Source organism: Lotus japonicus, chromosome 4 (assembly GCF_012489685.1).
Source record: "Lotus japonicus ecotype B-129 chromosome 4, LjGifu_v1.2".
Taxonomy (NCBI): domain Eukaryota; kingdom Viridiplantae; phylum Streptophyta; class Magnoliopsida; order Fabales; family Fabaceae; genus Lotus; species Lotus japonicus.
The window spans coordinates 74,746,355-74,767,199 of NC_080044.1; the positions used below are offsets into that span (position 1 = coordinate 74,746,355).

A 20,845-nucleotide genomic window follows, 5' to 3' on the forward strand; every position below is an offset into this window, starting at 1 on the left:
AGGAGATTATTTTAGTAAGGGCTATTCATGGAATAATACAATTATGATAGTAATATTTTGAAACTCACCACTAGTGCAAATTGGTGAATCACCATAGAATATTGTTCAGCTCAAGGTTCTTAAAACATCCAATCGACACGAGGTTTTTTAACTGCTAGATTTTGTGATAATCGAAAATCTTCACAAACTCATGCTCATGTATTAATTAGCTAGGTGACCCCAAACATAATTAAGGGGTATGTCATTTTTGTTGGACGAGACGTCAATGACATGTTGAAAAGGTTAATAAAGACTCATTATTGGGCAGGAGCACATCAAAGGAATCTATGTAAAGAGAGTTTCCCACTACCTGATCATTTTAGTGGACACATTTCAAACTCTCAATCTATAGGAGATAAGAGTTAAGCCTAAAAATTATGATTTGTTGTTGTGCTTATTCAAATTTGAAGGATATGACGTTTTATTCTTTATAATTTTGGTGTGAGACGTTCCGCATTGATAAATTCCTTTCTCTAGGGAACTTCCCCAAGTAGGAAGAATATCATACTAACACTGCGAATAAGTGAATAGAAATAGCCACACAGGAGATGCCATATATTCCAAACCGAACCTAATATCCAAATTATGTGAAATGTTTATGGAGATTCTTAGACTTACATAAGGTACTGAAACTTGAAAAGGGAATAAAATGAATGTAATCCATATCTTAATCGATTAAACCAAATCCTCCGGGCATAAAGCCTCTTTGGTGTCTTTAATCTTTATGTAGAAACTATAGAATGAAAAATCACCCAAGTTAATTGAACCAAATTATGCATGTCAATCTGACAATCTTCATTCATTTTTCTTAAGTATGTAACTGAATTCATATTAAAGTCCATTGCATATGGCAGAATGTGAATTTGGTTCTCTCCCGTGGGTGACGCATATAAACACCTACAGATTATTTATTCAACTATAAATACACACCTTTGATGTCATTTGGCTAGTAAATCTCATCAAACATCGTTGTGAACCTTGCACGAGTTGTCTCAAACTGCTATTAATTTCGTGCATCTTATCAATTAGTATGTTGAAGAAGAGCCTAATCCTTCAACAGAACTGTCTCCAACACGAGAATCAAGTCGATAGTGGCCATGGTGCAAACTTGGGTGTGCAGTTAGCAAATTGCAATAGTTGCGTGGAGGAAAGCCAATTATGCAAGTGTGATCACATCAATAATATTGAAGAGAGTGCAGTAGCAAGGGACACCAACGTAGATGCAGAGCATGATGCTAAAGCCAATAGTTCTTTAGCTCATTCGGTCATGAATATGGTGGGGATGCTCATAGGTAATGTTTGCATATCAATATTTTTCTTTTAGAATAATAAAATTAAAGGAAGCTACTAAACATACACGAAATAATTGAATAAAAAGTATATGTACAGTTATAAGAGCCTAATATTTAACATACGGTGTATTATGTAGCAGGTCTTGGGCAATTATCAACTCCATATGCTGTAGAACAAGGAGGCTGGGCATCTGCAATTTTGCTTATAGCACTTGGTGTGATGTGCACTTACACTTGTCATTTACTTGGGAAATGTCTAAAAAAGAACCCCAAGTTAAGAAGCTATGTGGACATTGGGAACCATGCATTTGGAGCAAAAGGAAGATTCCTAGCTGCAATACTCATCTACATGGACATCTTCATGTCCCTTGTTTCCTACACCATCTCATTGCATGACAACTTGACCACAGTGTTGCATTTGAAGCAGTTGCATTTGGCTAAGTTATCTGCTCCACAGATTCTAACTGTGGGTGCAGTGTTGGTTGCTCTACCTAGCTTGTGGCTCAGAGACCTGTCGTCCATTTCTTTCCTTTCAAGTGTTGGCGTTCTCATGTCTGTTGTCATTTTTGTGTCTGTAGCAGCCACTGCAGTTTTTGGAGGTGTGAGGGTTAATCATGAAATACCCTTCCTCCGGCTCCACAACATTCCATCAATATCTGGCATTTACATCTTCAGTTATGGAGGGCACATTGTTTTCCCCAATTTATATAAGGCCATGAAAGACCCCTCAAAGTTTACCAAGGTATTTATATTCAAAGGCAGACAACATAGTGTTTGTTCGAATTTAAGGTGTCAAAATAGGCGAGGCTCGACAGCTCATCCAGACAAAAATTATGGGCTTGACTACCAAAATTTAAGCTCAATCTAAATTTTGTTCAACCCGATTTGAAAGTAACCAACCTGACCCAAGGTAGCTCGTGATTGGCTGGCCGGTCTATTAGCTAGTTTTTTCCCTTATTTTTAATTTTTTATTATATATAAGCACGTTAAGATAAATAATAATTATTAAAAAATAAGACTGTTAACAAAAATATATATTTTTTAATTTCACGTGTTTTATTTATTTTCATGTAGTAGGGAAATAATTATTTTACCTTAAAATCATTTTTTAAAATGATTTAAAAAAAACAATGACGCACGTGTCAACTCGGTTGCCCCAGGAGGACAGGGTTGAAAAACTAGTAGCTGACTTAATTTTTTGTCCAGCTCAAACATGTGTTGGTCTGCCATAGGGCGGCTCGAATGAGTTGGATTGACCCAAATTGACACCTTTAGTCTAAATATTAGTTGAGTGCAACATCAATAAATTTATATCCTAATCATAGAAGTGTTTCATTTACTTTTTGTCTTGAAGTGTTTTCTAAATAGATATCAAAACATATTAATAGACTGTTTATATTATCAAAAAGGATAAATAAACCACATATAACAGTAGTAGTAGCGACCACCTCACTTTTGTGGAGGTTATTGACTGCCACAAAAATGGGTGTGTGAATGTGGCCGATACAGTTATGCGGTCTATCCGTCTATATACAAGGGTTATTTCATAAATATTTATTTATCTAATCTTTTGGATATGGGAATTTCAGGTTTCTATTCTGAGTTTCACAACAGTTACTGCACTTTACACCATAATGGGGTACATGGGTGCAAAAATGTTTGGACCTGAAGTCAATTCACAAGTAACTCTCAGCATGCCCTCAAAGCAAATTGTGACAAAGATTGCTTTATGGGCAACCGTGCTCACACCTATGACCAAATATGCACTAGAATTTGCACCGGTCGCCATTCAGCTAGAGCATAAGCTTCCTAGTTCCATGAGTGGCAGAACCAAAATGATACTCAGGGGGATCATAGGTTCATCTTTACTTTTAGTTATACTAGCCCTTGCTCTGACAGTGCCTTATTTTGAGCATGTTCTCAGCCTCACTGGTTCCCTTGTTAGTGTTGCTATCTCTCTGATTTTCCCTTGTGCTTTCTACATAAAGATTTGTAGGGGACAAATATCAAAGCCTCTATTTGTCCTGAACATTTCTATCATCACATTTGGGTTTCTTCTAGGGGTGGTGGGCACCATTTCCAGCTCAAAATTACTAGTGGAAAAAATTCTAGCAGCTTAAGGCACCTTCCTCTTTTCTGGTCTCTCAATGAAAACTACATGTTCTATATATATGCATATAAAGATGGTCATGAAATAAAGCAACTTTGATTGTTTGATGAGTTGTATTGCCCCATGCTGTACTGTTAACCAGATAATTTTCAGTCATTGGCTTTTATTTTGTGCAATTTCTTTGTTAGTGAAAACAGGAACACCTCCATAAGTGAAAATAACATGACATTTAACAATTAAAAAAAATAAGAAATCAAAACAAACAAAAATAAAAATAAAATGCAAATAGGCCCCTGCTCCTAGGTTTTGTAACACATGACACTAGAAATTCCAATTGATATCTATCAGCTCTCCGGCATGTTTCCAATATCATTGAATGTGATTGCAGCATGCGTGAAGACACATGATGATTTATATAACTTCTTCTAGGCCACATAAAAGTAAGATATAAGGTTTCGGATGTGCACATGATCAGGTTTTCAAAAAAAAATCTCATTCCTTTCTGTTTTTCTTTTCTTAGTTGATCTCTACTCATCTATAGAAAGCATACATACAGCACGTAGCACTAGTCTCACAATTCAAAACATCAGATTTTACATAAAAAAACAGAATGTGTTGTATTGTGCCTACCAATGAAGATTGAAACTAGCTGACTGCATAAGCGGGTGTGCAAAGTAAGCTCCTAATGTTAAGAAAGTGATTGTGAGGTATGGTAATCGAATAAACTCCTTGTAGAAATCTTTAGGTAACCTTTGTCTGCCATCGAGGATTGCTGCAAAAGGGACAATACTTGTTCGTTCCTTAACTAAATCAAAATCTTCCCCATATCTTTTTGCTAGACGTCTATCTCCATTCCAAGCACCAAATAGGTGGTGTCCAATTAAGCCAACTGAAGCTGCAACAGCCACAGAGTTTCCAATCCAAATTGTATGGGCAAGACACCAGATAACCTGACCAACCAACTGAGAGAGAGGGGAAAAAAACCTTCATTCAGAATGTGTGTGAAACAGGTGCCACAAGAATATGAGATTGTTGAGAAGTCCTACATTGACTACAGTATGACAAAGTAGTCAATATATATGGTAAGCAATCCTCACCCAAATAGTCAATATATATATGGTAAGCAATACTCACCCCTAAGCTAGCTAGTTTTTTGGGGTAGATTTAGCCCTAACCCGAATTCTAATAAAGATTTTTGCCCAAAATGCAGAATAAACACAGTTTCGAATGCCAAATAAGAATCTCTCCAACCATCAAATGGAGTAATGTCAAATTTATCATTGCTCCATGTCATGAAGTCAGAAATGGGATTTTTCAGGGATATTTAGGAGTTAAAGTACCCAAAAATTCACTTTCTTAACTAATATTAATATGTTTTTTTTTATAAGCCAAATTTATTGAATTGGAAGTACGAGGGGTACTTCAACCCAATACAAGTTAAAAATATAAAAAGAAATACAAGTTGCTAAAACGCAACATAAAATAGAGATTACAACCAGCTCAACTAATTAAGAGTAGATGCAGCATTCCTACAGGACCCCAAAGCAATCCCATATAATCAAATTGATTAAGTCCCTTCCCTCTAGAAACATAACAAACGATGAAACCAACAGCCAAGAAAAATCAGCAAATGGAGCTATTGATACATGCCCTCGGATTCTCAATCCATTCGAATAAGGATGGCATAAAAGAAGAATCATTAGCCTTGATCCAAAGCCAAGACTTGTATTGGACCAAGTCTACAGCTTTGACAAGATCCACCTCAACTAATATTAATATGTATATATTAAGCTATTAAGATTCTGATACTCTCTTGACACAGTAGAAGGTTAATTGGTGAAAAGGTGTAGGAGAATTCTTTTGACTCGGGTCAAGTTTCTTATCAGGTTCGAACTATGTTTACTGTTTAGCTTTTGCATCAACAAAAGCTAGTAGCTCTACTGGTACCAGGCCAACCCTTTTAATATTTGATTGTGATGACGATGTTGGAGGTCAATCCTCCACTATGCCACCGAACCCCCTAATTCCTCCCTTAACCACCTCTAATATAAATGGCAAATCTGGTGCTATAAAGCTCCCGCTATGCGCGAGGTCCAGCTGTTGGACCCAGTTTGTGGATCTAATGGAGGCAGTCTTACATTGCATTTACGCAAGAGGCTGATTCCATGGCTTCTACCTGTGATAACAAAGTCACATGGCAACAGGAGCGTGTTTGGTTTTCAGTTGGGTGAATGTGAAAGCACATTCACTCAACCCAACAAGTGCATTATGTTGGCTGAATGTGCATTGGAAATCGTGATCTCGAATTCCAATGCTTATTGTTGCGTCGAGGCTCGGCCTCAACCACCTCCAATATAACCTTCGAGAATAGCAAAGGAAAACAAATTTGACAGTGTGCGTTAACTATTTTTCACCAAGATTACTAAAAGATCCCCAAATTCATCAGTGTCTTAAAATTTATATTTTGATGCATGAGATCGTTTGCATTTATACCTGTGGATGCCTGGTTATTCTCATGATGCCAGTTTCCCAGAGATGTAATTTAGGCTTGTCAACTGCTGCAACCTCTAAAAGATTGAAGGTTGAAGGATATAAGAAATAGAAGGAGATGAAGTTAGAAAGCCACAGAAGTTGATGAAGCCCGGGAACATTCTGCAACTGCCAGAGCTGAAATCCATCGTATCTGTGATTAATAAAATACACCTGCATCATAAAGCCAAACATGGATGAGCAAATAAGCTTCAATCAACTTTCATTGTCATAATGAAAGGCAGGATCCATAACAAATAAAGGAATCACAACATTGTGTAAGACTCGGTAGGAGGAGATATGGCCCATACGGGCATAAGTTATGGGTATAGAAGCTCTTCCGCAGCATAGAAAAAATGTGAAGGAACTCACAATGGTGGTGAGAGCCAAAGGTAGTGATGTCCCTGCAAAAAGAACACGGAAAGCTCTTTCCCCAATGAGTTTCTCACCAGTGTCACGGAAGCTAGCCAGGCCACTGTGGACACCCGCAAATATGAGAATCAGGAGCAACATTACCACCTGCATAGCATATCATATCTGTCAAGGGCCAATTACGAACCATTGCAGCTTTCAACTGTTCATGATCACGGATGAAAAGGACAAATAGACAACTAAAAAACAGACATTGCTAAAAGAGAAAACAATATCTGGATGTGAACATTACTTAAATGTTTTATGTGCCAATAAGATGAACATTTTCAGTGTTAAAAACCAAAATGCTTTAAGACATTGCCTCAGGTCTAAGTACAGCAGACTCATCCGGCCATGAAAATATGGTAGGTGAAAGTGTGAAACGATGTTGTTTCTCCTTGGCTGTGATTACTTTTGCCAAGCTTGTAGATGTATTCAATAACTTAAGCATGAATTACTATTTACAATCCTAAAACATTCTAGGTCTTCTGGGAAGTAACAGCCGTGAGAAGTTCATTTCCTCTCCCTGCCACTACATGCTCTTTCTTTCTTCACAGCATTTCTTTTTCTCAATCATCAACTTTACCTTTAAAATTTTGTTTGAGTATAATCAGAAATTACCAGACAACATATCCTGAAATATTAAAGACAATGTCCTCAATAATTTATTTCTCATGCACCCCATCCATACAAGTCTTTACCTAATGTGACTTTTGCAAATTTCTCTTTCTCTTTTTATTCTTTAACTTCCACACATGATTATCATACAACTATGCAAGCTGAATCAGTATAAACTAAAATGAGCAGCTCATACAAAACAAAGTGAAAATAATGTGAAAGTTTTGTAATTAGAGCTAAAAACAGAAATAAAACAGGCCCTTAACAAACTAGCCATCTCATCTCATTCTAGTGGTATTTCTAAGAACACACACTTGCCCCATTCTCAACTCCATGCATTTAATTCTCATTAGTTTCAAGTAACAACCCAGATAGGATAAACAGTTTTACAATCCTTGGTTAATGACATGATATAAAATATACCATGAATAAAATGTTCAATTCTTGCAACTTCATTCTTCAAATTGAATAAAACAAAGTTGAATTTCAGGAAAAAAAGATGAAAAAAATTCACCTCAGGACTATCTGAAATCCCTGAAACAGCATCAACAAAGTCCTTACCGAACCCAGTTGAAGGATCAATCCACACTACATTAAGAGCAAACAGCACCACTCCCAAGATGACAGTGAAGTACACCCATGAAGAAATTTTCTGGCTCTGAAGGTCAAACACCGCAGAGTCCTCGCCGACGACCAAATTGGAATCAGCGGTGTCAGCTTTGTCTTCAGCTACAGAAGCAGGTGCGAGGAGGAGCTTTCGAGAGAGCAGAAGGGGCTTTGAAGGGAACACGGAGGAGAAGCTCTGTTTTGGTCTAGAGGAGGAAAGTGGGAGGGAGAAGGGTTGACGGAGGTGGGTTTTGGTGGAGGAAGTGCGGTGGGGGATGGAGGAGAAAGGGGCGGAGAAGACTAGAGGTGAAGAAGCCATGTTAATGTTAGGCCAAGGAAATGGAATTCACGTGGCCAAGTGATGATATACATATAGAATAGAATGTGGATGGATGTTGAAGGAGAAGAGTATCTAAACATGGTTATGCTTGTGGGTTGGTGTTTTGGAATGCAATGGTGGTTTGTCTTGTTGTGCTAATTGTTGTGTTGTTTGACCTCATAGTAGAAACTAGAAACTTGTCACACTCCATGGTGGTGACTAGTGCTTAATTAAATAAATTTGGGTGGGTTTTACCTTTTTCCTAATTTCAAATGAGATATTTCAAACGCACTCACAATCATAAAAAAAAAGACATAACTACTTCTGCAGAGTTTACTAAAATTTATACTAAGAAAACTCAAATTTACATTATAAGTTAGTGTTTGTGCTATTAGTCTTCTAATGTGTCTTCTAAATGCACCTTAAGTTTAAGCTAATCTAAAAGCCTAACCAATCAATCTATTTATAAATAACATAATGATAGTTTTTAGGTTAACAATGCAATGAAAAAACAAAAACTACTCCCTAAGAATAGTGACCCCTCCATAATTTTTATAAAGTGCACACATCAACCTCAAAACAAGAGAATCATGTACAATAAATACAGAGAAGATTAGTAACAACATTTTTCTCATGCAATAGATGCTTAAAACGAATAACTCAATTTCAAGCAACGAGCTTCATAATACTCACAATGATTAAAGAGTATTGATGTAACTCAAGAACATCATTCCCACAAGCATAAGAATATATAAAGAGTGTGTAATAATATATTGAATATCATATTGCATTTTTTTCATGATATCTTAAAATTATTTATTTATTAAAAAGTTGAAAACATATTAACATATATAAAGATTTGTTTATTTTTTGTCTTTGAAATCTGTCTTTATGTGTTTAGGAAATTGTAATTGTCTCTCTCAACAAATCTCTTTCCAATTATCAAGTTTGTGCTCTCATGAGTTTAATTTGCTTACAAATATAAACTAGTGTTTTTTACCCGCGCGTTGCACGGGAAATATGTCTATTGTATTTGATACATTAATTAATACTTTGATTATTAAAAATATATTAAACAACGAATGAAATAGAAAAGTCAGAATTGATGAGTAAAGTGGACATAAAGACTTCTCTTCTAAGCCCGATTGAGACCAAGAGGAACTCGTTTCACATTCTTCGTAAATATGAAGACGATAACACAAATCGTAGATATAAGGAATTATCAACATATTAATCTTAAAAAAAATTAATGTGATAGTAGCACAAATCAGGATTGTGTAAGATATATCATAAAGTATAACATTGTGTTTATTTCAACTAAGTAAGATGATAATGGTAGGTACTATAGTACCATCTCCATACCCGCGTTTTTAAAAGTTACATGTACCCGTCTCCATACTCACGTGGGTAGCAACTCGAAGCTCTCCACCTTTAGACAATTCAATGTCATTACAGGAAGCTATCCATCTTTGCCAAAATCTAAATCTATGGATGACAATGGGTCTCAAAATCATAGGGTACCCGTAAAAAATACCCACTATGGGAAGAGTAAAAAATCGCTAAATGGGTATGAGGTTGAGTATAGATAATTACCAAAAAATAGAGGGTATGGGTGCGGGTATGGGCACTATAGTACCCAACCGGCCCATATCTGCACACACATGTTATCATTATTATTATTATTATTATTATTATTATTATTATTATTATTATTATTATTATTATTATTATTATTTGGGAATATATTAACAAATTAACTTAAGTTATATCTTTCAAACTCACTCTATTAAAAAAAAGTTTGGGATATATTAATTAATACTCTAAAAATAAATAATAAATAAATTAAGATAAAATCAAGAAATAAACCACCTAAATCCTAATCAAATCTAAAATTTAAAAATGTATTTTTTTACTCTAAAAATAAATCAAAAATAAATTAAGATAAAATCAATAAATAAACAACATAAATCCTAATCAAATCTAAAATTTTAAAATGTATTTTTTTATGAGAATTAATCTGAGAATGACACGTGTTATTTTTTTTTCCAATTAGTGAATATTATGTACCCTAGAAGATTTTCTTTTCCTCAATCCTTTTGCTTTTGATTAAGAAGAGAAAAGCAGGAATCCTTGAAGCATATGACATCTTACAATTAGTTGAAGAACAAAATCAATTCATGAAGAAGATTGAAACAGAAACCCAAAATGAAGTCTTGAAGAACAAAATACCCTCCTTCACCAATTTGAAAGGACTGTGGTGAAAGAATTGTATTTAGTGTATTTGTGAATCTTGGGGTGGAACCCTTGTGAAACAAAAAATCAAAGGAATATTTCAGTCAAGAGAAACAAAAAATGGTGTATTGTCCCATATGTGCGCACCCCAGCAAATTATCTATGTATGTGAGAAAAAAACAAAATAATTCTCCCACCCGAAATAATTGTGGTTACTTCACCAATAAACTTATACTAACAATCAATTTAAATTGAACTTAAGGAAATATATAGAGCAAAGTAGGATAAGTCACTCAATTGGCATACTAAAACATGAGTATATGCAAAACTAATGAGTTTGAGGAAAACATGAACCAACCTTAAGAATGAGCTAAACATACTCATGAAGATTAAATGTGAGCTCTTCATATGCTTTCATCAATTTAACTGACGAGTGCATCATTAAAAAAAAAATTAGTAAGTTGTGCATCATTCACATACAGTGCAAATAGTATGTTTATACACACAGCTCAAACATGATGAATAAAAACGTGCAAAATTTGAGAAATGAATATAAATTCAGGCTATCCTAAGTTTCGAAAATTTATATAAATTATACCAAAATTTGGTTTAGAATGGCTTCACACGCATGGATTTCTACAAACTATACTAAAATCTGGTTTAAAAAAATACAAAAGCGGAAAAAGAACAATAGAAAAAACATTACATCAGAATCAAAACATTACGTCTTCAACAATGATTCGTTAAAGGGTCTATGCAAAAATTTGTAAACTTTTGGATCAAAACACACAAAATATGTGAAGTTTAAGAATCCAGGATTGAATTATGAACAAAGGATAAACTGAATGACACAAACCATCAATCACAACATGATAAACTCTTCTTCACGTAACATCATCTTACGGCATACCTCTGTCCTGATCGCGACATGTGGCAGAGGTAGAATAACAGCTATCAAATCTCTGCGTGTCCATGGTAGCTTTGTGGACCCTCAACATCAAATCAACTCCCTTTTATTAGAATTAACATTAAATAAATAATAAGATAAATTAAGATAAAATCAAGAAATAAACAACCTAAATCCTATTCAAATCTAAGCTTTAAAAATGTACTAAATAAAGATAGATAAAAACTACCAAAATCTAGCAAATCACAATAAAAAACTCATAAAATCCTGAATTAAATAAAAATATGAAAATTCAATAAAAATACCATAAAAATTCATTTATACTCTAAATGTAACTAAAAAATAAAATAAAATATTTCATTAAATTAAAATAAAATAAATAATAAATAAGGATAAATAAAAACTATCAAAATCTAGCAAATCACAATAAAAACTCATAAAATCCTGCATTAATTAAAAATCCGAAAAATCAATAAAAATTAATTATTATACTCTATAAATAAATGTAAAATAAAATAAAATATTTCCTAGAAGTAAAATTAAATAAATAATAAGATAAAATTAAGAAATAAACAACCTAGAATCAAATCTAAAATTTAAAAAGGTACTAAATAAAAATAGATAAAAACTACCAAGTCTAGCAAATCACAATAAAAACTCATAAAATCCTGAATTCATTAAAAATTCGAAAATTTAATTAATATACGCTAAAAGTAAATCTAAAATAAAATAAAGTATTTTCTAGATTTAAAATAAATAATAAGATAAATCCTAATCAAATCTAATATTAAAAATGATATTAAATAAAGATAGATAAAAACTAACAAAATCTAGCAAATCACAATAAAAACTCCTAAAATCCCGAGTTAATAAAAAATTAATCAATATATTCTAAAAATAAATTTAAAATAAATTAAAAGACCAAATCTTATCTTTTAAAATAATATCAATCAAATATTTTAGAATATTTAAAATTAAAACATATATCAATTGAAAATTATATCTTCTAAAATAATATCAATTAATTAGGTTAGAATATATAAAATTAAAACATATATCAATTGAAAATTATATCCTCTAACAAATTGACCCGTGGTTTGGATCAAAACACACAAAATATGTGAAATTTAAGAATTCAGGATTGAATTATGAACAAAGGATAAACTGAAATGGCACAAACCATCAGTCACAACATGATAAACTCTTCTTCACGTAACATCATCTTACGGCATACCTCTGTCCTGATCGCGACATGTGGCAGAGGTAGAATAACAGCTATCAAATCTCTGCGTGTCCATGGTAGCTTTGTGGACCCTCAACACCAAATCAACTCCCTTTTCTAAGAATTAACATTAAATAAATAATAAGATAAATTAAGATAAAATCAAGATATAAACAACCTAAATCCTAATCAAATCTAAGCTTTAAATAGGTACTAAATAAAGATAGATAAAAACTACCAAAATCTAGCAAATCACAATAAAAAACTCATAAAATCTTGAATTACATAAAAATATGAAAATTCAATAAAAATACCATAAAAATTCATTTATACTCTAAATGTAACTCAAAAATAAAATAAAATATTTCATGAAATTAAAATTAAATAAATAATAAATAAGGATAGATAAAAACTATCAAAATCTAGCAAATCACAATAAAAACTCATAAAATCCTGCATTAATTGAAAATTCGATAAAAATTAATTATTATACTCTATAAATAAGTGTAAAATAAAATAAAATATTTCCTGGAAGTAAAATTAAATAAATAATAAGATAAAATTAAGAAATAAACAACCTAGAATCAAATCTAAAATTTAAAAAGGCTCTAAATAAAGATAGATAAAAACTATTAAGTCTAGCAAATCACAATAAAAACTCATAAAATTCTGAATTCATTAAAAATTTGAAAATTTAAGAAAATTTAATTAATATACGCTAAAAGTAAATCTAAAATAAAATAAAGTATTTTCTGGATTTAAAATAAATAATAAGATAAATCCTAATCAAATTTAATATTAAAAATGATATTAAATAAAGATAGATAAAAACTAACAAAATCTAGCAAATCACAATAAAAACTCATAAAATCCCGAATTAATAAAAAATTCGAAAATTCAATAAAAATTAATCAATATATTCTAAAAATAAATTTAAAATAAATTAAAAGACCAAATCTTATCTTTTAAAATAATATCAATCAATTATTTTAGAATATATAAAATTAAAACATATATCAATTGAAAATTATATCTTCTAAAATAATATCAATTAATTATGTTAGAATATATAAAATTAAAACATATATCAATTGAAAATTATATCCTCTAACAAATTGACACGTGGAATAATTTTTATGAGAATTAATCTGGTGCTGACACGTCACTAAGAATTAATCTGGTGCTGACACGTCACTATGGAAGTTCTTCTTTTCTAATATATATTGATATTGATATTGATATTGATATTGATTGATATTGATATTGATATTGATATTGATGATGATATTGATTGATAACGCCCCAAACCTATAAAGATAAACATATGATATATTTAAATACACCAATAGAATTCTAAATTGATTTTCACGTCGGGCCAAACCTTTAGAAATAGCAGGCTAGACTTTTTTTGTGTGAAAATAATGGGCTAAGACTTGAAAAAATTAACATTGTCAAAGACCTTACACAACCCACTCTAACCCAACCAATTTTTGTGTCGCTAATTTTTATGTTGGGCTACTGTTGGACTAAAGTGACAAGGATATATGCCTTTGTCATTATGAATTCAAGATTTCAAGGATTCACATGTATTTTCACAAACCGTGTGTCAAAAAATGAATCATTCAAGATTTATAATGAAAAAGTTTATCGATGAATAAAAAAATTATAATGCAAAAAACTCCATTGTATATTCAAATGCCTCAAAATGTTTACTTCAAAGGGAACTAAAAAAAATTAACTTAATTAAAATTTATATTATTAATCATAGTAAAAACTGAGTATGTATAACTTGGGCAATCTACTACTAACCATGAACTAACAAATTAAAGTAAAATAAAACAAATGAGCAGATAACAGCTTAGTCTTGTCAATTTCTAGGTTTAAACCATAAGTGTCATTCATTAAGGAAATCTTGTTTGAGTTGTATGAGTGGTAAAACTCTTCCTACTAAATATTTAACAGATTTGTCATAAGAACTAGAACTTATTAAGACTTATGTTTAAATTTAGAACAACCTCATGTCAGTTAATATATGCATTTTCTTTTGTGGTTCTTGACTTTTCTCAATTGAGTCAACCATGTATGTATATTCTAATTAAGAAATTCCAATTTTGATTCAAGGACGGCTTACAGCATACAAAATTTCCATATTAACACAATGCAGGCTATGTATAAGAGTGTTGGATGTCTGAGTTTATTTGTTATATAACCTTCTCCACCAAAGTAGTGGTTCCCTACCACCAACTTTATTCCAACTGTTTTTCATTACCATTTCAATTCCAGGCCCACATTTGGCGTGTGTTCCTGTTCTCTTTGTCAAATCTAATCTACAATATCTGCATACATATGCATTGTACACACCCCTTCAGCCCTTCTGAACTCAAGTTTTGTCAGACTCCATTCACTGCAACAACAAAAAAAGCTCTAAATTTGGCTTAAATTGGAAGTGTTACTCTTGTAGTAGTACCAACCAATTTTGAAAACAAACATTCTGTTTCTGTTTTGAAGGTTGACTATGTCTGCTGCTGTTGGAGCTGTGTCCACAACCAAAGATGTTACATTCAATGCTCATTTAGAGGAAGAGCTCAAAAACAAAGGAATCAACAAGGTTGATGAGGAACAAGACCAGCTCCTTTACAATGATGCTGCTGAAGAAACTGAGCTAGAAGAGGAAGATTCCAAGTTGGAATTGGATCTTGGCCCTCAGTTTTCCCTCAAGGAACAGCTTGAGAAAGATAAAGTAACATTTTTTTCAAATGCTTCTTCACTACTCTGATTTCTAAAGCTATTTGGTAAATTTTTTTGTTGTATTTGACAGGATGATGAGAGTTTGAGGAAATGGAAGGAGCAACTTCTTGGAAGTGTTGACATGTCTGCTGTTGGAGGTAATTAATTAGCTTTTCTTCCATTTTCTTTTCTTTTGCTGGGACAATTCCATAAATGATCATTTCAAATAATTTGACATTAACCTCTCTTGGAATGTGAATCTGTATTGAAAATTCATGTTGAAAATGGTTTCTCTTCCTCCAATTTAATTGGGTTTGTTTATATGAAACACTACTGCAAGTGCAATGCTCTCTTGCATTTCATTTGCTTAACCCATTTTTTCTTTCAAATATAAACTGAAATTACTTATATTTTCTAAGCTGATTCTTCCCCACAGCTTTTTGTACATTCATACTAATCTAAGTGACTAGCCCTTTTGAATCACTTTATTTTTTAAATATGATAATTCTCAAAGCAAAAGGTACCTGGACCCTGCCTCCCTGATAAGCAAAGGTTTAGGATGATTTTTTATAAGAACCACTTGAGAATCATACTATAAAATCAGCTGTTTTAGTCCAAGAGCTCAAAGCCTTCTAAACCCAGCCCAGGCCTGAACTCATACTTCCAATGTGGGACTCAAGTCTCGTACCTTGCAATTGGATCCTAACAATTTTACATCTTGTTTTAGCATACTTGTGTCAATAAGTTTCATTCAGATCCTTAATAGTTTTTGCTAGTCCTGAAAATTCTGAAAGCTTTTTGTGTTGTAATTCAGAGAACAAAGAGCCAGAAGTGAAGATATTGAGCCTCACCATCATATGCCAAGGAAGGCCTGAACTCCTCTTGCCAATTCCATTCACTACCAATTCAAAGAAGAGTAGTATCTTCACCCTTAAGGAAGGAAGCCGGTACCGTCTGAAATTCTCCTTCACTGTCTCTAACAACATTGTTTCCGGCCTCAAATACACCAATGTTGTTTGGAAAACTGGAGTTAGGGGTGAGACATTTACATAGACCTTGTTGAGTTTTGGCTCATTAGAAAGAGAAAAAATCAGAAAGATTTGTTTCAGATTTGTTTCTGTTTTATTTTGGGTTAAAATCTTTAGTTTATTAGGATTTGATTTAATGTGGATTGTAAAAGGTTTTAAGGGATTGTTATAGGATTTATTAGGATTTTATTGTAAAATAGAGATCAATAGAATCCACTATAAATAGGATAACAATGTAACCTTAAAAGTTGTACTTAGTACCACATGCTTCATGCCACAAGTAATACAAAGGAGTTATAGCTACTCTATAGTCGCAGAGGTAGGCAATTTGGCCGAACTGCGTGAACAAAGCTTTGTGTGTTTCTCTCTACTCTGATCTGTATTCGTGTTGCTGTTCTTGATTAATTAGATTAATTAAACATCCATGTTTTGAATTGTCATTACTCATTAGTTATGTGTGGCTTTCTTGATTTGTTGAATAGTGGACAACGCAAAAAGAATGTTGGGAACATACAGCCCTCAACAGGAACCGTATACATATGAATTAGAAGAGGAAACTACCCCTTCTGGCTTATTTGCTAGGGGAACCTATTCAGCAAGAACCAAGGTATTATCACACCCAAATTGTTTATTCACTAACTTTATGTTTTTTTTATTTTATTGGGTTAGCCTGTTTTGATCGGCTTAATTACCCCCATGGTCAATTCTGACATTCTGAAGCTACTCGAAAAAAGCTTCTATCTAAAATTGATTTGGCTTTAGAATCAATTGGAGAAGGATTTTCAAAGATACACTAACTCAACTTTTTTGCTTCAGTTTGTAGATGATGATCGCAAATGCTACTTGGATGCCACTTACCACTTTGAAATTCAGAAGAATTGGCCTGCAGCTCACTGAGATTTTCAATCTCAAGTAATTTAAGTGTGGATTTTTTTTCTCTGTCTTCTTGTATCTTCTAGGGACAAATTGAAATCCAACTTTATGTTTATTAAATTCAGTTAGTGGTTCACATGCATGCATACACTACATGATCGTGCCCAGTGGCGGAGTCAGGATTTTCGGGGAGCCTGGGCAAAATTAAACCTAAGCCTAACTAACTGCACCTGATGTCTGACCTAGAATTTTAAATTGCAATTGCGTGCAATGCGGTGTTGTGGGGTGAATAGCTTGTTGCAGTGACAAATATGCCGCATTCTTAATTAAACACCCAACTTGAAACAGTGTGTGTTTGGATCAGCGTGGTTGAACTAATAGTAGTTAAATAATATATTTTAAATAAATATTAAGTAATATATTAAAACAAATTACTCTTTTTGACTACTGTAATATATGTTTTAGATTTCTAAAGTTTGATTAAATTTTACGGACTCAATTTTGATATTGTTTTTTGGTCAATAGAAAACTATATCTATATAATTTTTTTCCGAATCTATATATAGTAGTATACTTTTTTTTGGGTCAAATACAGTAGTATACTTTAAAAAATAATATAACGCTGATGTAATGTTAGCTTACACATATAGATAAGCTCTTTACCCCATCCCAATATATACCTAAAACCTAAAAAAAAAGAGAGAAGGATACACAGTACACACCATCTCTTACAGCCGCGCATTACTCAAAAATGAGAGAAATAGATTCAAGATGCTACAGATTGATTTTTTCTTCCAAACTCTTCTACCCTCCATCTCCTTCTCCATTTTGTGCGACACATTATCTCTTCTCCCCCTTCAACACGATCGCAGTGTGTTATACAAAGGCTGAACAGTAGCAGAGTAGCTCACGGTAGAGTTTTTGCCTAGGCTGCCCTTATTTTTTTCCCCAAAAAGGACCCCTCAGTTCAAATCAAATTTTTTTTTTTGCCATGGAGCTCGGGCAAGCGCCCAGGCAAGTCAGGCGGTGGATCCGCCCCTGATCGTGCCTAATCCTCCCTTTCTGTTCCATATCTTTATGGTTCTTTTGTATTCTAATTACTAGAACTCACATTAAAGGAAATGCTAGTCACAATCGCCCTCATTCCACCTAAGTGCCTCGTATAATAAGATTATATTTGGATATCCGTCAATATAAATGTAAATAGATGTTTAACCGGACACCGGAACAATTGTCCCTGCTTTCACTATGAGTAATGGCCTGAGATATAAGGTATGCTGGTTGAAGCGCGAGATGTTGAACCGAATATCAGAGCAATAATCTCCTGCCTCCGGCCTTCGCTATGAGTTATGGCCTAAGGTATAAGGTATGTCGGTTGAGACGCAAGATGTTGAACCTAACACCGCAATAGGAAATGCTAGGGACAGTCGCTCATTCCACCTAAGATGTCACATTGAGTTAGACTATGCTTTGATATCCATTGATACAAATGCAAACAGATGTCAACACTCACTTTGAGATAAAAAGTGAACAAAACTTTTCTTATAGATTAGGATAAAAGTCCGTTTACTTTGCACTCAACTGAAATTTAAACACATTCTTAGACTATGTTAAGATACTCGTTAGCATTGTACAGATGAACTTTAACATTCATCTTGAGATAAAAAGTTTTGTTAAAGAAAATCATTTTATCTTGCAATCAACTTGTATTCAAATACGTTTTTTTTTTTAAAAAAAAAAAACTTGATATTCAAATACCATCCGTTTGAGTGTGAGGGGTGAAGAGATGGGATAGAAATGGACCCCATTTTGAGGAAGAAATGGATAATCAATAAATATCCTCAACTGCTGGCTTGTGCTTTCTGAAGCAAATGGCCAAAAGCTCCATCAACTCTTTGGTGGTCCAAAAGCTTTTCTCATAAGATCATCACATGCGAAAAAAAAAACAAAAAAATTGAGTGAAAACTAGAATTTCAATGGACATAATTCATCATGAAGATTGATGACAACCAAAATTTTAATTTAGTATAAAGTGCCATTTACAACTTTTTGAAGTGCTTTTTGGATTAAAAGTGCCTTTGTTTCAGCTCTGGATAAACATGTGTACCTATCCATTCCGCAATCAATTGCTGTGCACATGGCCTTTTTTTGGCGTGATTTTGATAACCAAGCTAACGTTACTTCATTGTGTTCAAGTTATTGTTCTTTAAAGTTTCAACAAATAATCCTTAAGTTCCTGCAAATATATTAAGCTGGTGGGATAGACGCCAAAATATCACAATGTCACACTATAAAACTCACATTAAATACAAACAGTAAACCCATGTTCTTGTAATTATTCGAGAAATATACTTCTCCTTCCTTCTCCAACAATGAAAAATGAATACTACTAAAACCAATAAATACACAGGACCCTCATATTTGATAAACCCTTCCCTCTGCTTCCTGTTACAGTACTGAAAATAAAGCAATTTATTCTCAGAACTGAAAATTCAATAAATAGAATTCAATAAGGTTATAGTTAGAAACCTCCAACTTCCACTATAAAAAGGAAGGTTAAATCTTGTATAGGGAACTTTTTTACATTTATCCATTCGGCAACTACTGCCTAAATTATTACAAGACCTTACCTACATTAGCGTCTTGGGCCTAAAATCATCTCTTTTGTTCTTCATTCTAGAACACCTAATAATGTTAAACTAACATTTACAGAGTAAGTTGAAGGAGAATAATGATAGTGAGTACTTTCTTATCTTAATTTGACTCGAGGAAAATCCCGTCAAATATTTTACAGTTTGATTTATATATATGTTTAAATATTTGATACATATTTTTAATTGCAAGATGCTTTGTGTCCTTTTCAAAATTCAACATAATTGACGAGATTTTTCGTACATTTACCATGTCAAACTTTTAAACTTTCAAACACTCGTGAATAATAATAGAGTTTATATAACAACTTTATCTGCAATAGTCATTATGGTATAATATAATCATTCTCAGCAAAAACTGCTATGAAATAATATACGCAGTGGCATAGTAGAATTATGAAGTTTGACAATTTTTCAGTCAATTGGAAGATTCAATTCAAAGTGTTACAAACAAAGAGGACCCGTTTTTGCATACTTTTTAAAATACTCTTCCAAACACTCCATATTATTAATCTATTTTTTTTAAAGGCAACACATTTATCTTGCTTTTTCAAAAAGTGTGACGACTTTTTTAAAAAATGAATATGGAACAGCAAATTTAGGTGTGCTTTAGTTCGCTCAATTAGCAACACAGGTTGTTTGCGCAAAAATAGCTTCTATCCCCACACAATACACCCAAGAGAGAGATGAAGAGTCTTAATTATGACTAAATCTTGAATCTGACTTAACTAATTTATAAAAAAAGTGTTGTAACAATTTTCTCAAACGTTTGACTTAAGGCAATTGAAGGACATCCTATCATGCTTCCATTTTTTTTTCCTTTGGACCCAAAAAGGGAAAAAGGAAAGCTTCCTTTTTTTCCAAGTAAAGTTGCACAAGGTAATGTAATAATTGATCTCACTCAACAATAGGAAACAAACCATGCAGGAACCACAGATGGCTACTTATGAATATCGGGAATAATAGAGTAGTTCTTAGGCATCTATCTAAGTCCGAACCTTACACAACACCAAACAATTTTATCCAAGTTTACAATGGTCAATTATAGGCACGTGAAGCCAAGTACAACTATACATCATTGAGTAGGTAGCAATGTAGGATCATTAATAATAGTCATCGTATACTTTATTTCTTCATGCTTTCTGAGTTTCAATTTTTTTTCTTTTTTTTAAGTTACTCATAGACATAGGGCGAGCCTTGATGCAACAGTAAAATTGTTATAATTTGACTTTCAGATCATAGATTCGAGTCATGCAATCAGCCTCTCACAAAAATATAAGG

General features: G+C 32.9%; 3 protein-coding genes across 3 annotated transcripts; 2 read left to right on the forward strand and 1 right to left on the reverse strand.

Moving 5' to 3' along the window:
- Positions 1-911: 911 nt before the first annotated feature.
- LOC130713357 (amino acid transporter AVT1H-like) lies at positions 912-3,451 on the forward strand. The gene is made up of 3 exons (XM_057563128.1): positions 912-1,331; positions 1,472-2,073; positions 2,921-3,451. Exons 1-3 carry the CDS (start codon positions 1,070-1,072, stop codon positions 3,449-3,451), a joined length of 1,395 nt encoding a protein of 464 aa, XP_057419111.1. The 5' UTR covers positions 912-1,069.
- A 464-nt stretch (positions 3,452-3,915) lies between these two features.
- On the reverse strand, positions 3,916-8,055 carry LOC130711503 (15-cis-zeta-carotene isomerase, chloroplastic). Its single transcript, XM_057561169.1, has 4 exons — positions 7,514-8,055; positions 6,343-6,489; positions 5,935-6,144; positions 3,916-4,403 (listed from the first exon to the last, which is right to left on the reverse strand). Exons 1-4 carry the CDS (start codon positions 7,922-7,924, stop codon positions 4,068-4,070), a joined length of 1,104 nt encoding a protein of 367 aa, XP_057417152.1. The 5' UTR covers positions 7,925-8,055; the 3' UTR covers positions 3,916-4,067.
- A 6,468-nt stretch (positions 8,056-14,523) lies between these two features.
- Positions 14,524-17,053, forward strand: LOC130715640 (rho GDP-dissociation inhibitor 1-like). Its single transcript, XM_057565757.1, has 5 exons — positions 14,524-15,025; positions 15,104-15,170; positions 15,827-16,048; positions 16,523-16,647; positions 16,857-17,053. Exons 1-5 carry the CDS (start codon positions 14,801-14,803, stop codon positions 16,935-16,937), a joined length of 720 nt encoding a protein of 239 aa, XP_057421740.1. The 5' UTR covers positions 14,524-14,800; the 3' UTR covers positions 16,938-17,053.
- Positions 17,054-20,845: the final 3,792 nt, after the last annotated feature.

Coding starts and splice junctions, on each gene's coding strand:
- LOC130713357 (XM_057563128.1), top strand. CDS start 1,070: ATGTTGAAGAAGAGCCTAATCCTTCAACAGAACTGTCTCCAACACGAG. Junction 1,332..1,471: donor TATGGTGGGGATGCTCATAG/GTAATGTTTGCA, acceptor ATTATGTAGCAG/GTCTTGGGCAATTATCAACT. Junction 2,074..2,920: donor ACCCCTCAAAGTTTACCAAG/GTATTTATATTC, acceptor TGGGAATTTCAG/GTTTCTATTCTGAGTTTCAC.
- LOC130711503 (XM_057561169.1), bottom strand. CDS start 7,924: ATGGCTTCTTCACCTCTAGTCTTCTCCGCCCCTTTCTCCTCCATCCCC. Junction 6,145..6,342: donor CTTTGGCTCTCACCACCATT/GTGAGTTCCTTC, acceptor TTTATGATGCAG/GTGTATTTTATTAATCACAG. Junction 4,404..5,934: donor GAATAACCAGGCATCCACAG/GTATAAATGCAA, acceptor CCTCTCTCTCAG/TTGGTTGGTCAGGTTATCTG.
- LOC130715640 (XM_057565757.1), top strand. CDS start 14,801: ATGTCTGCTGCTGTTGGAGCTGTGTCCACAACCAAAGATGTTACATTC. Junction 15,026..15,103: donor AACAGCTTGAGAAAGATAAA/GTAACATTTTTT, acceptor TGTATTTGACAG/GATGATGAGAGTTTGAGGAA. Junction 16,648..16,856: donor CCTATTCAGCAAGAACCAAG/GTATTATCACAC, acceptor TTTTTGCTTCAG/TTTGTAGATGATGATCGCAA.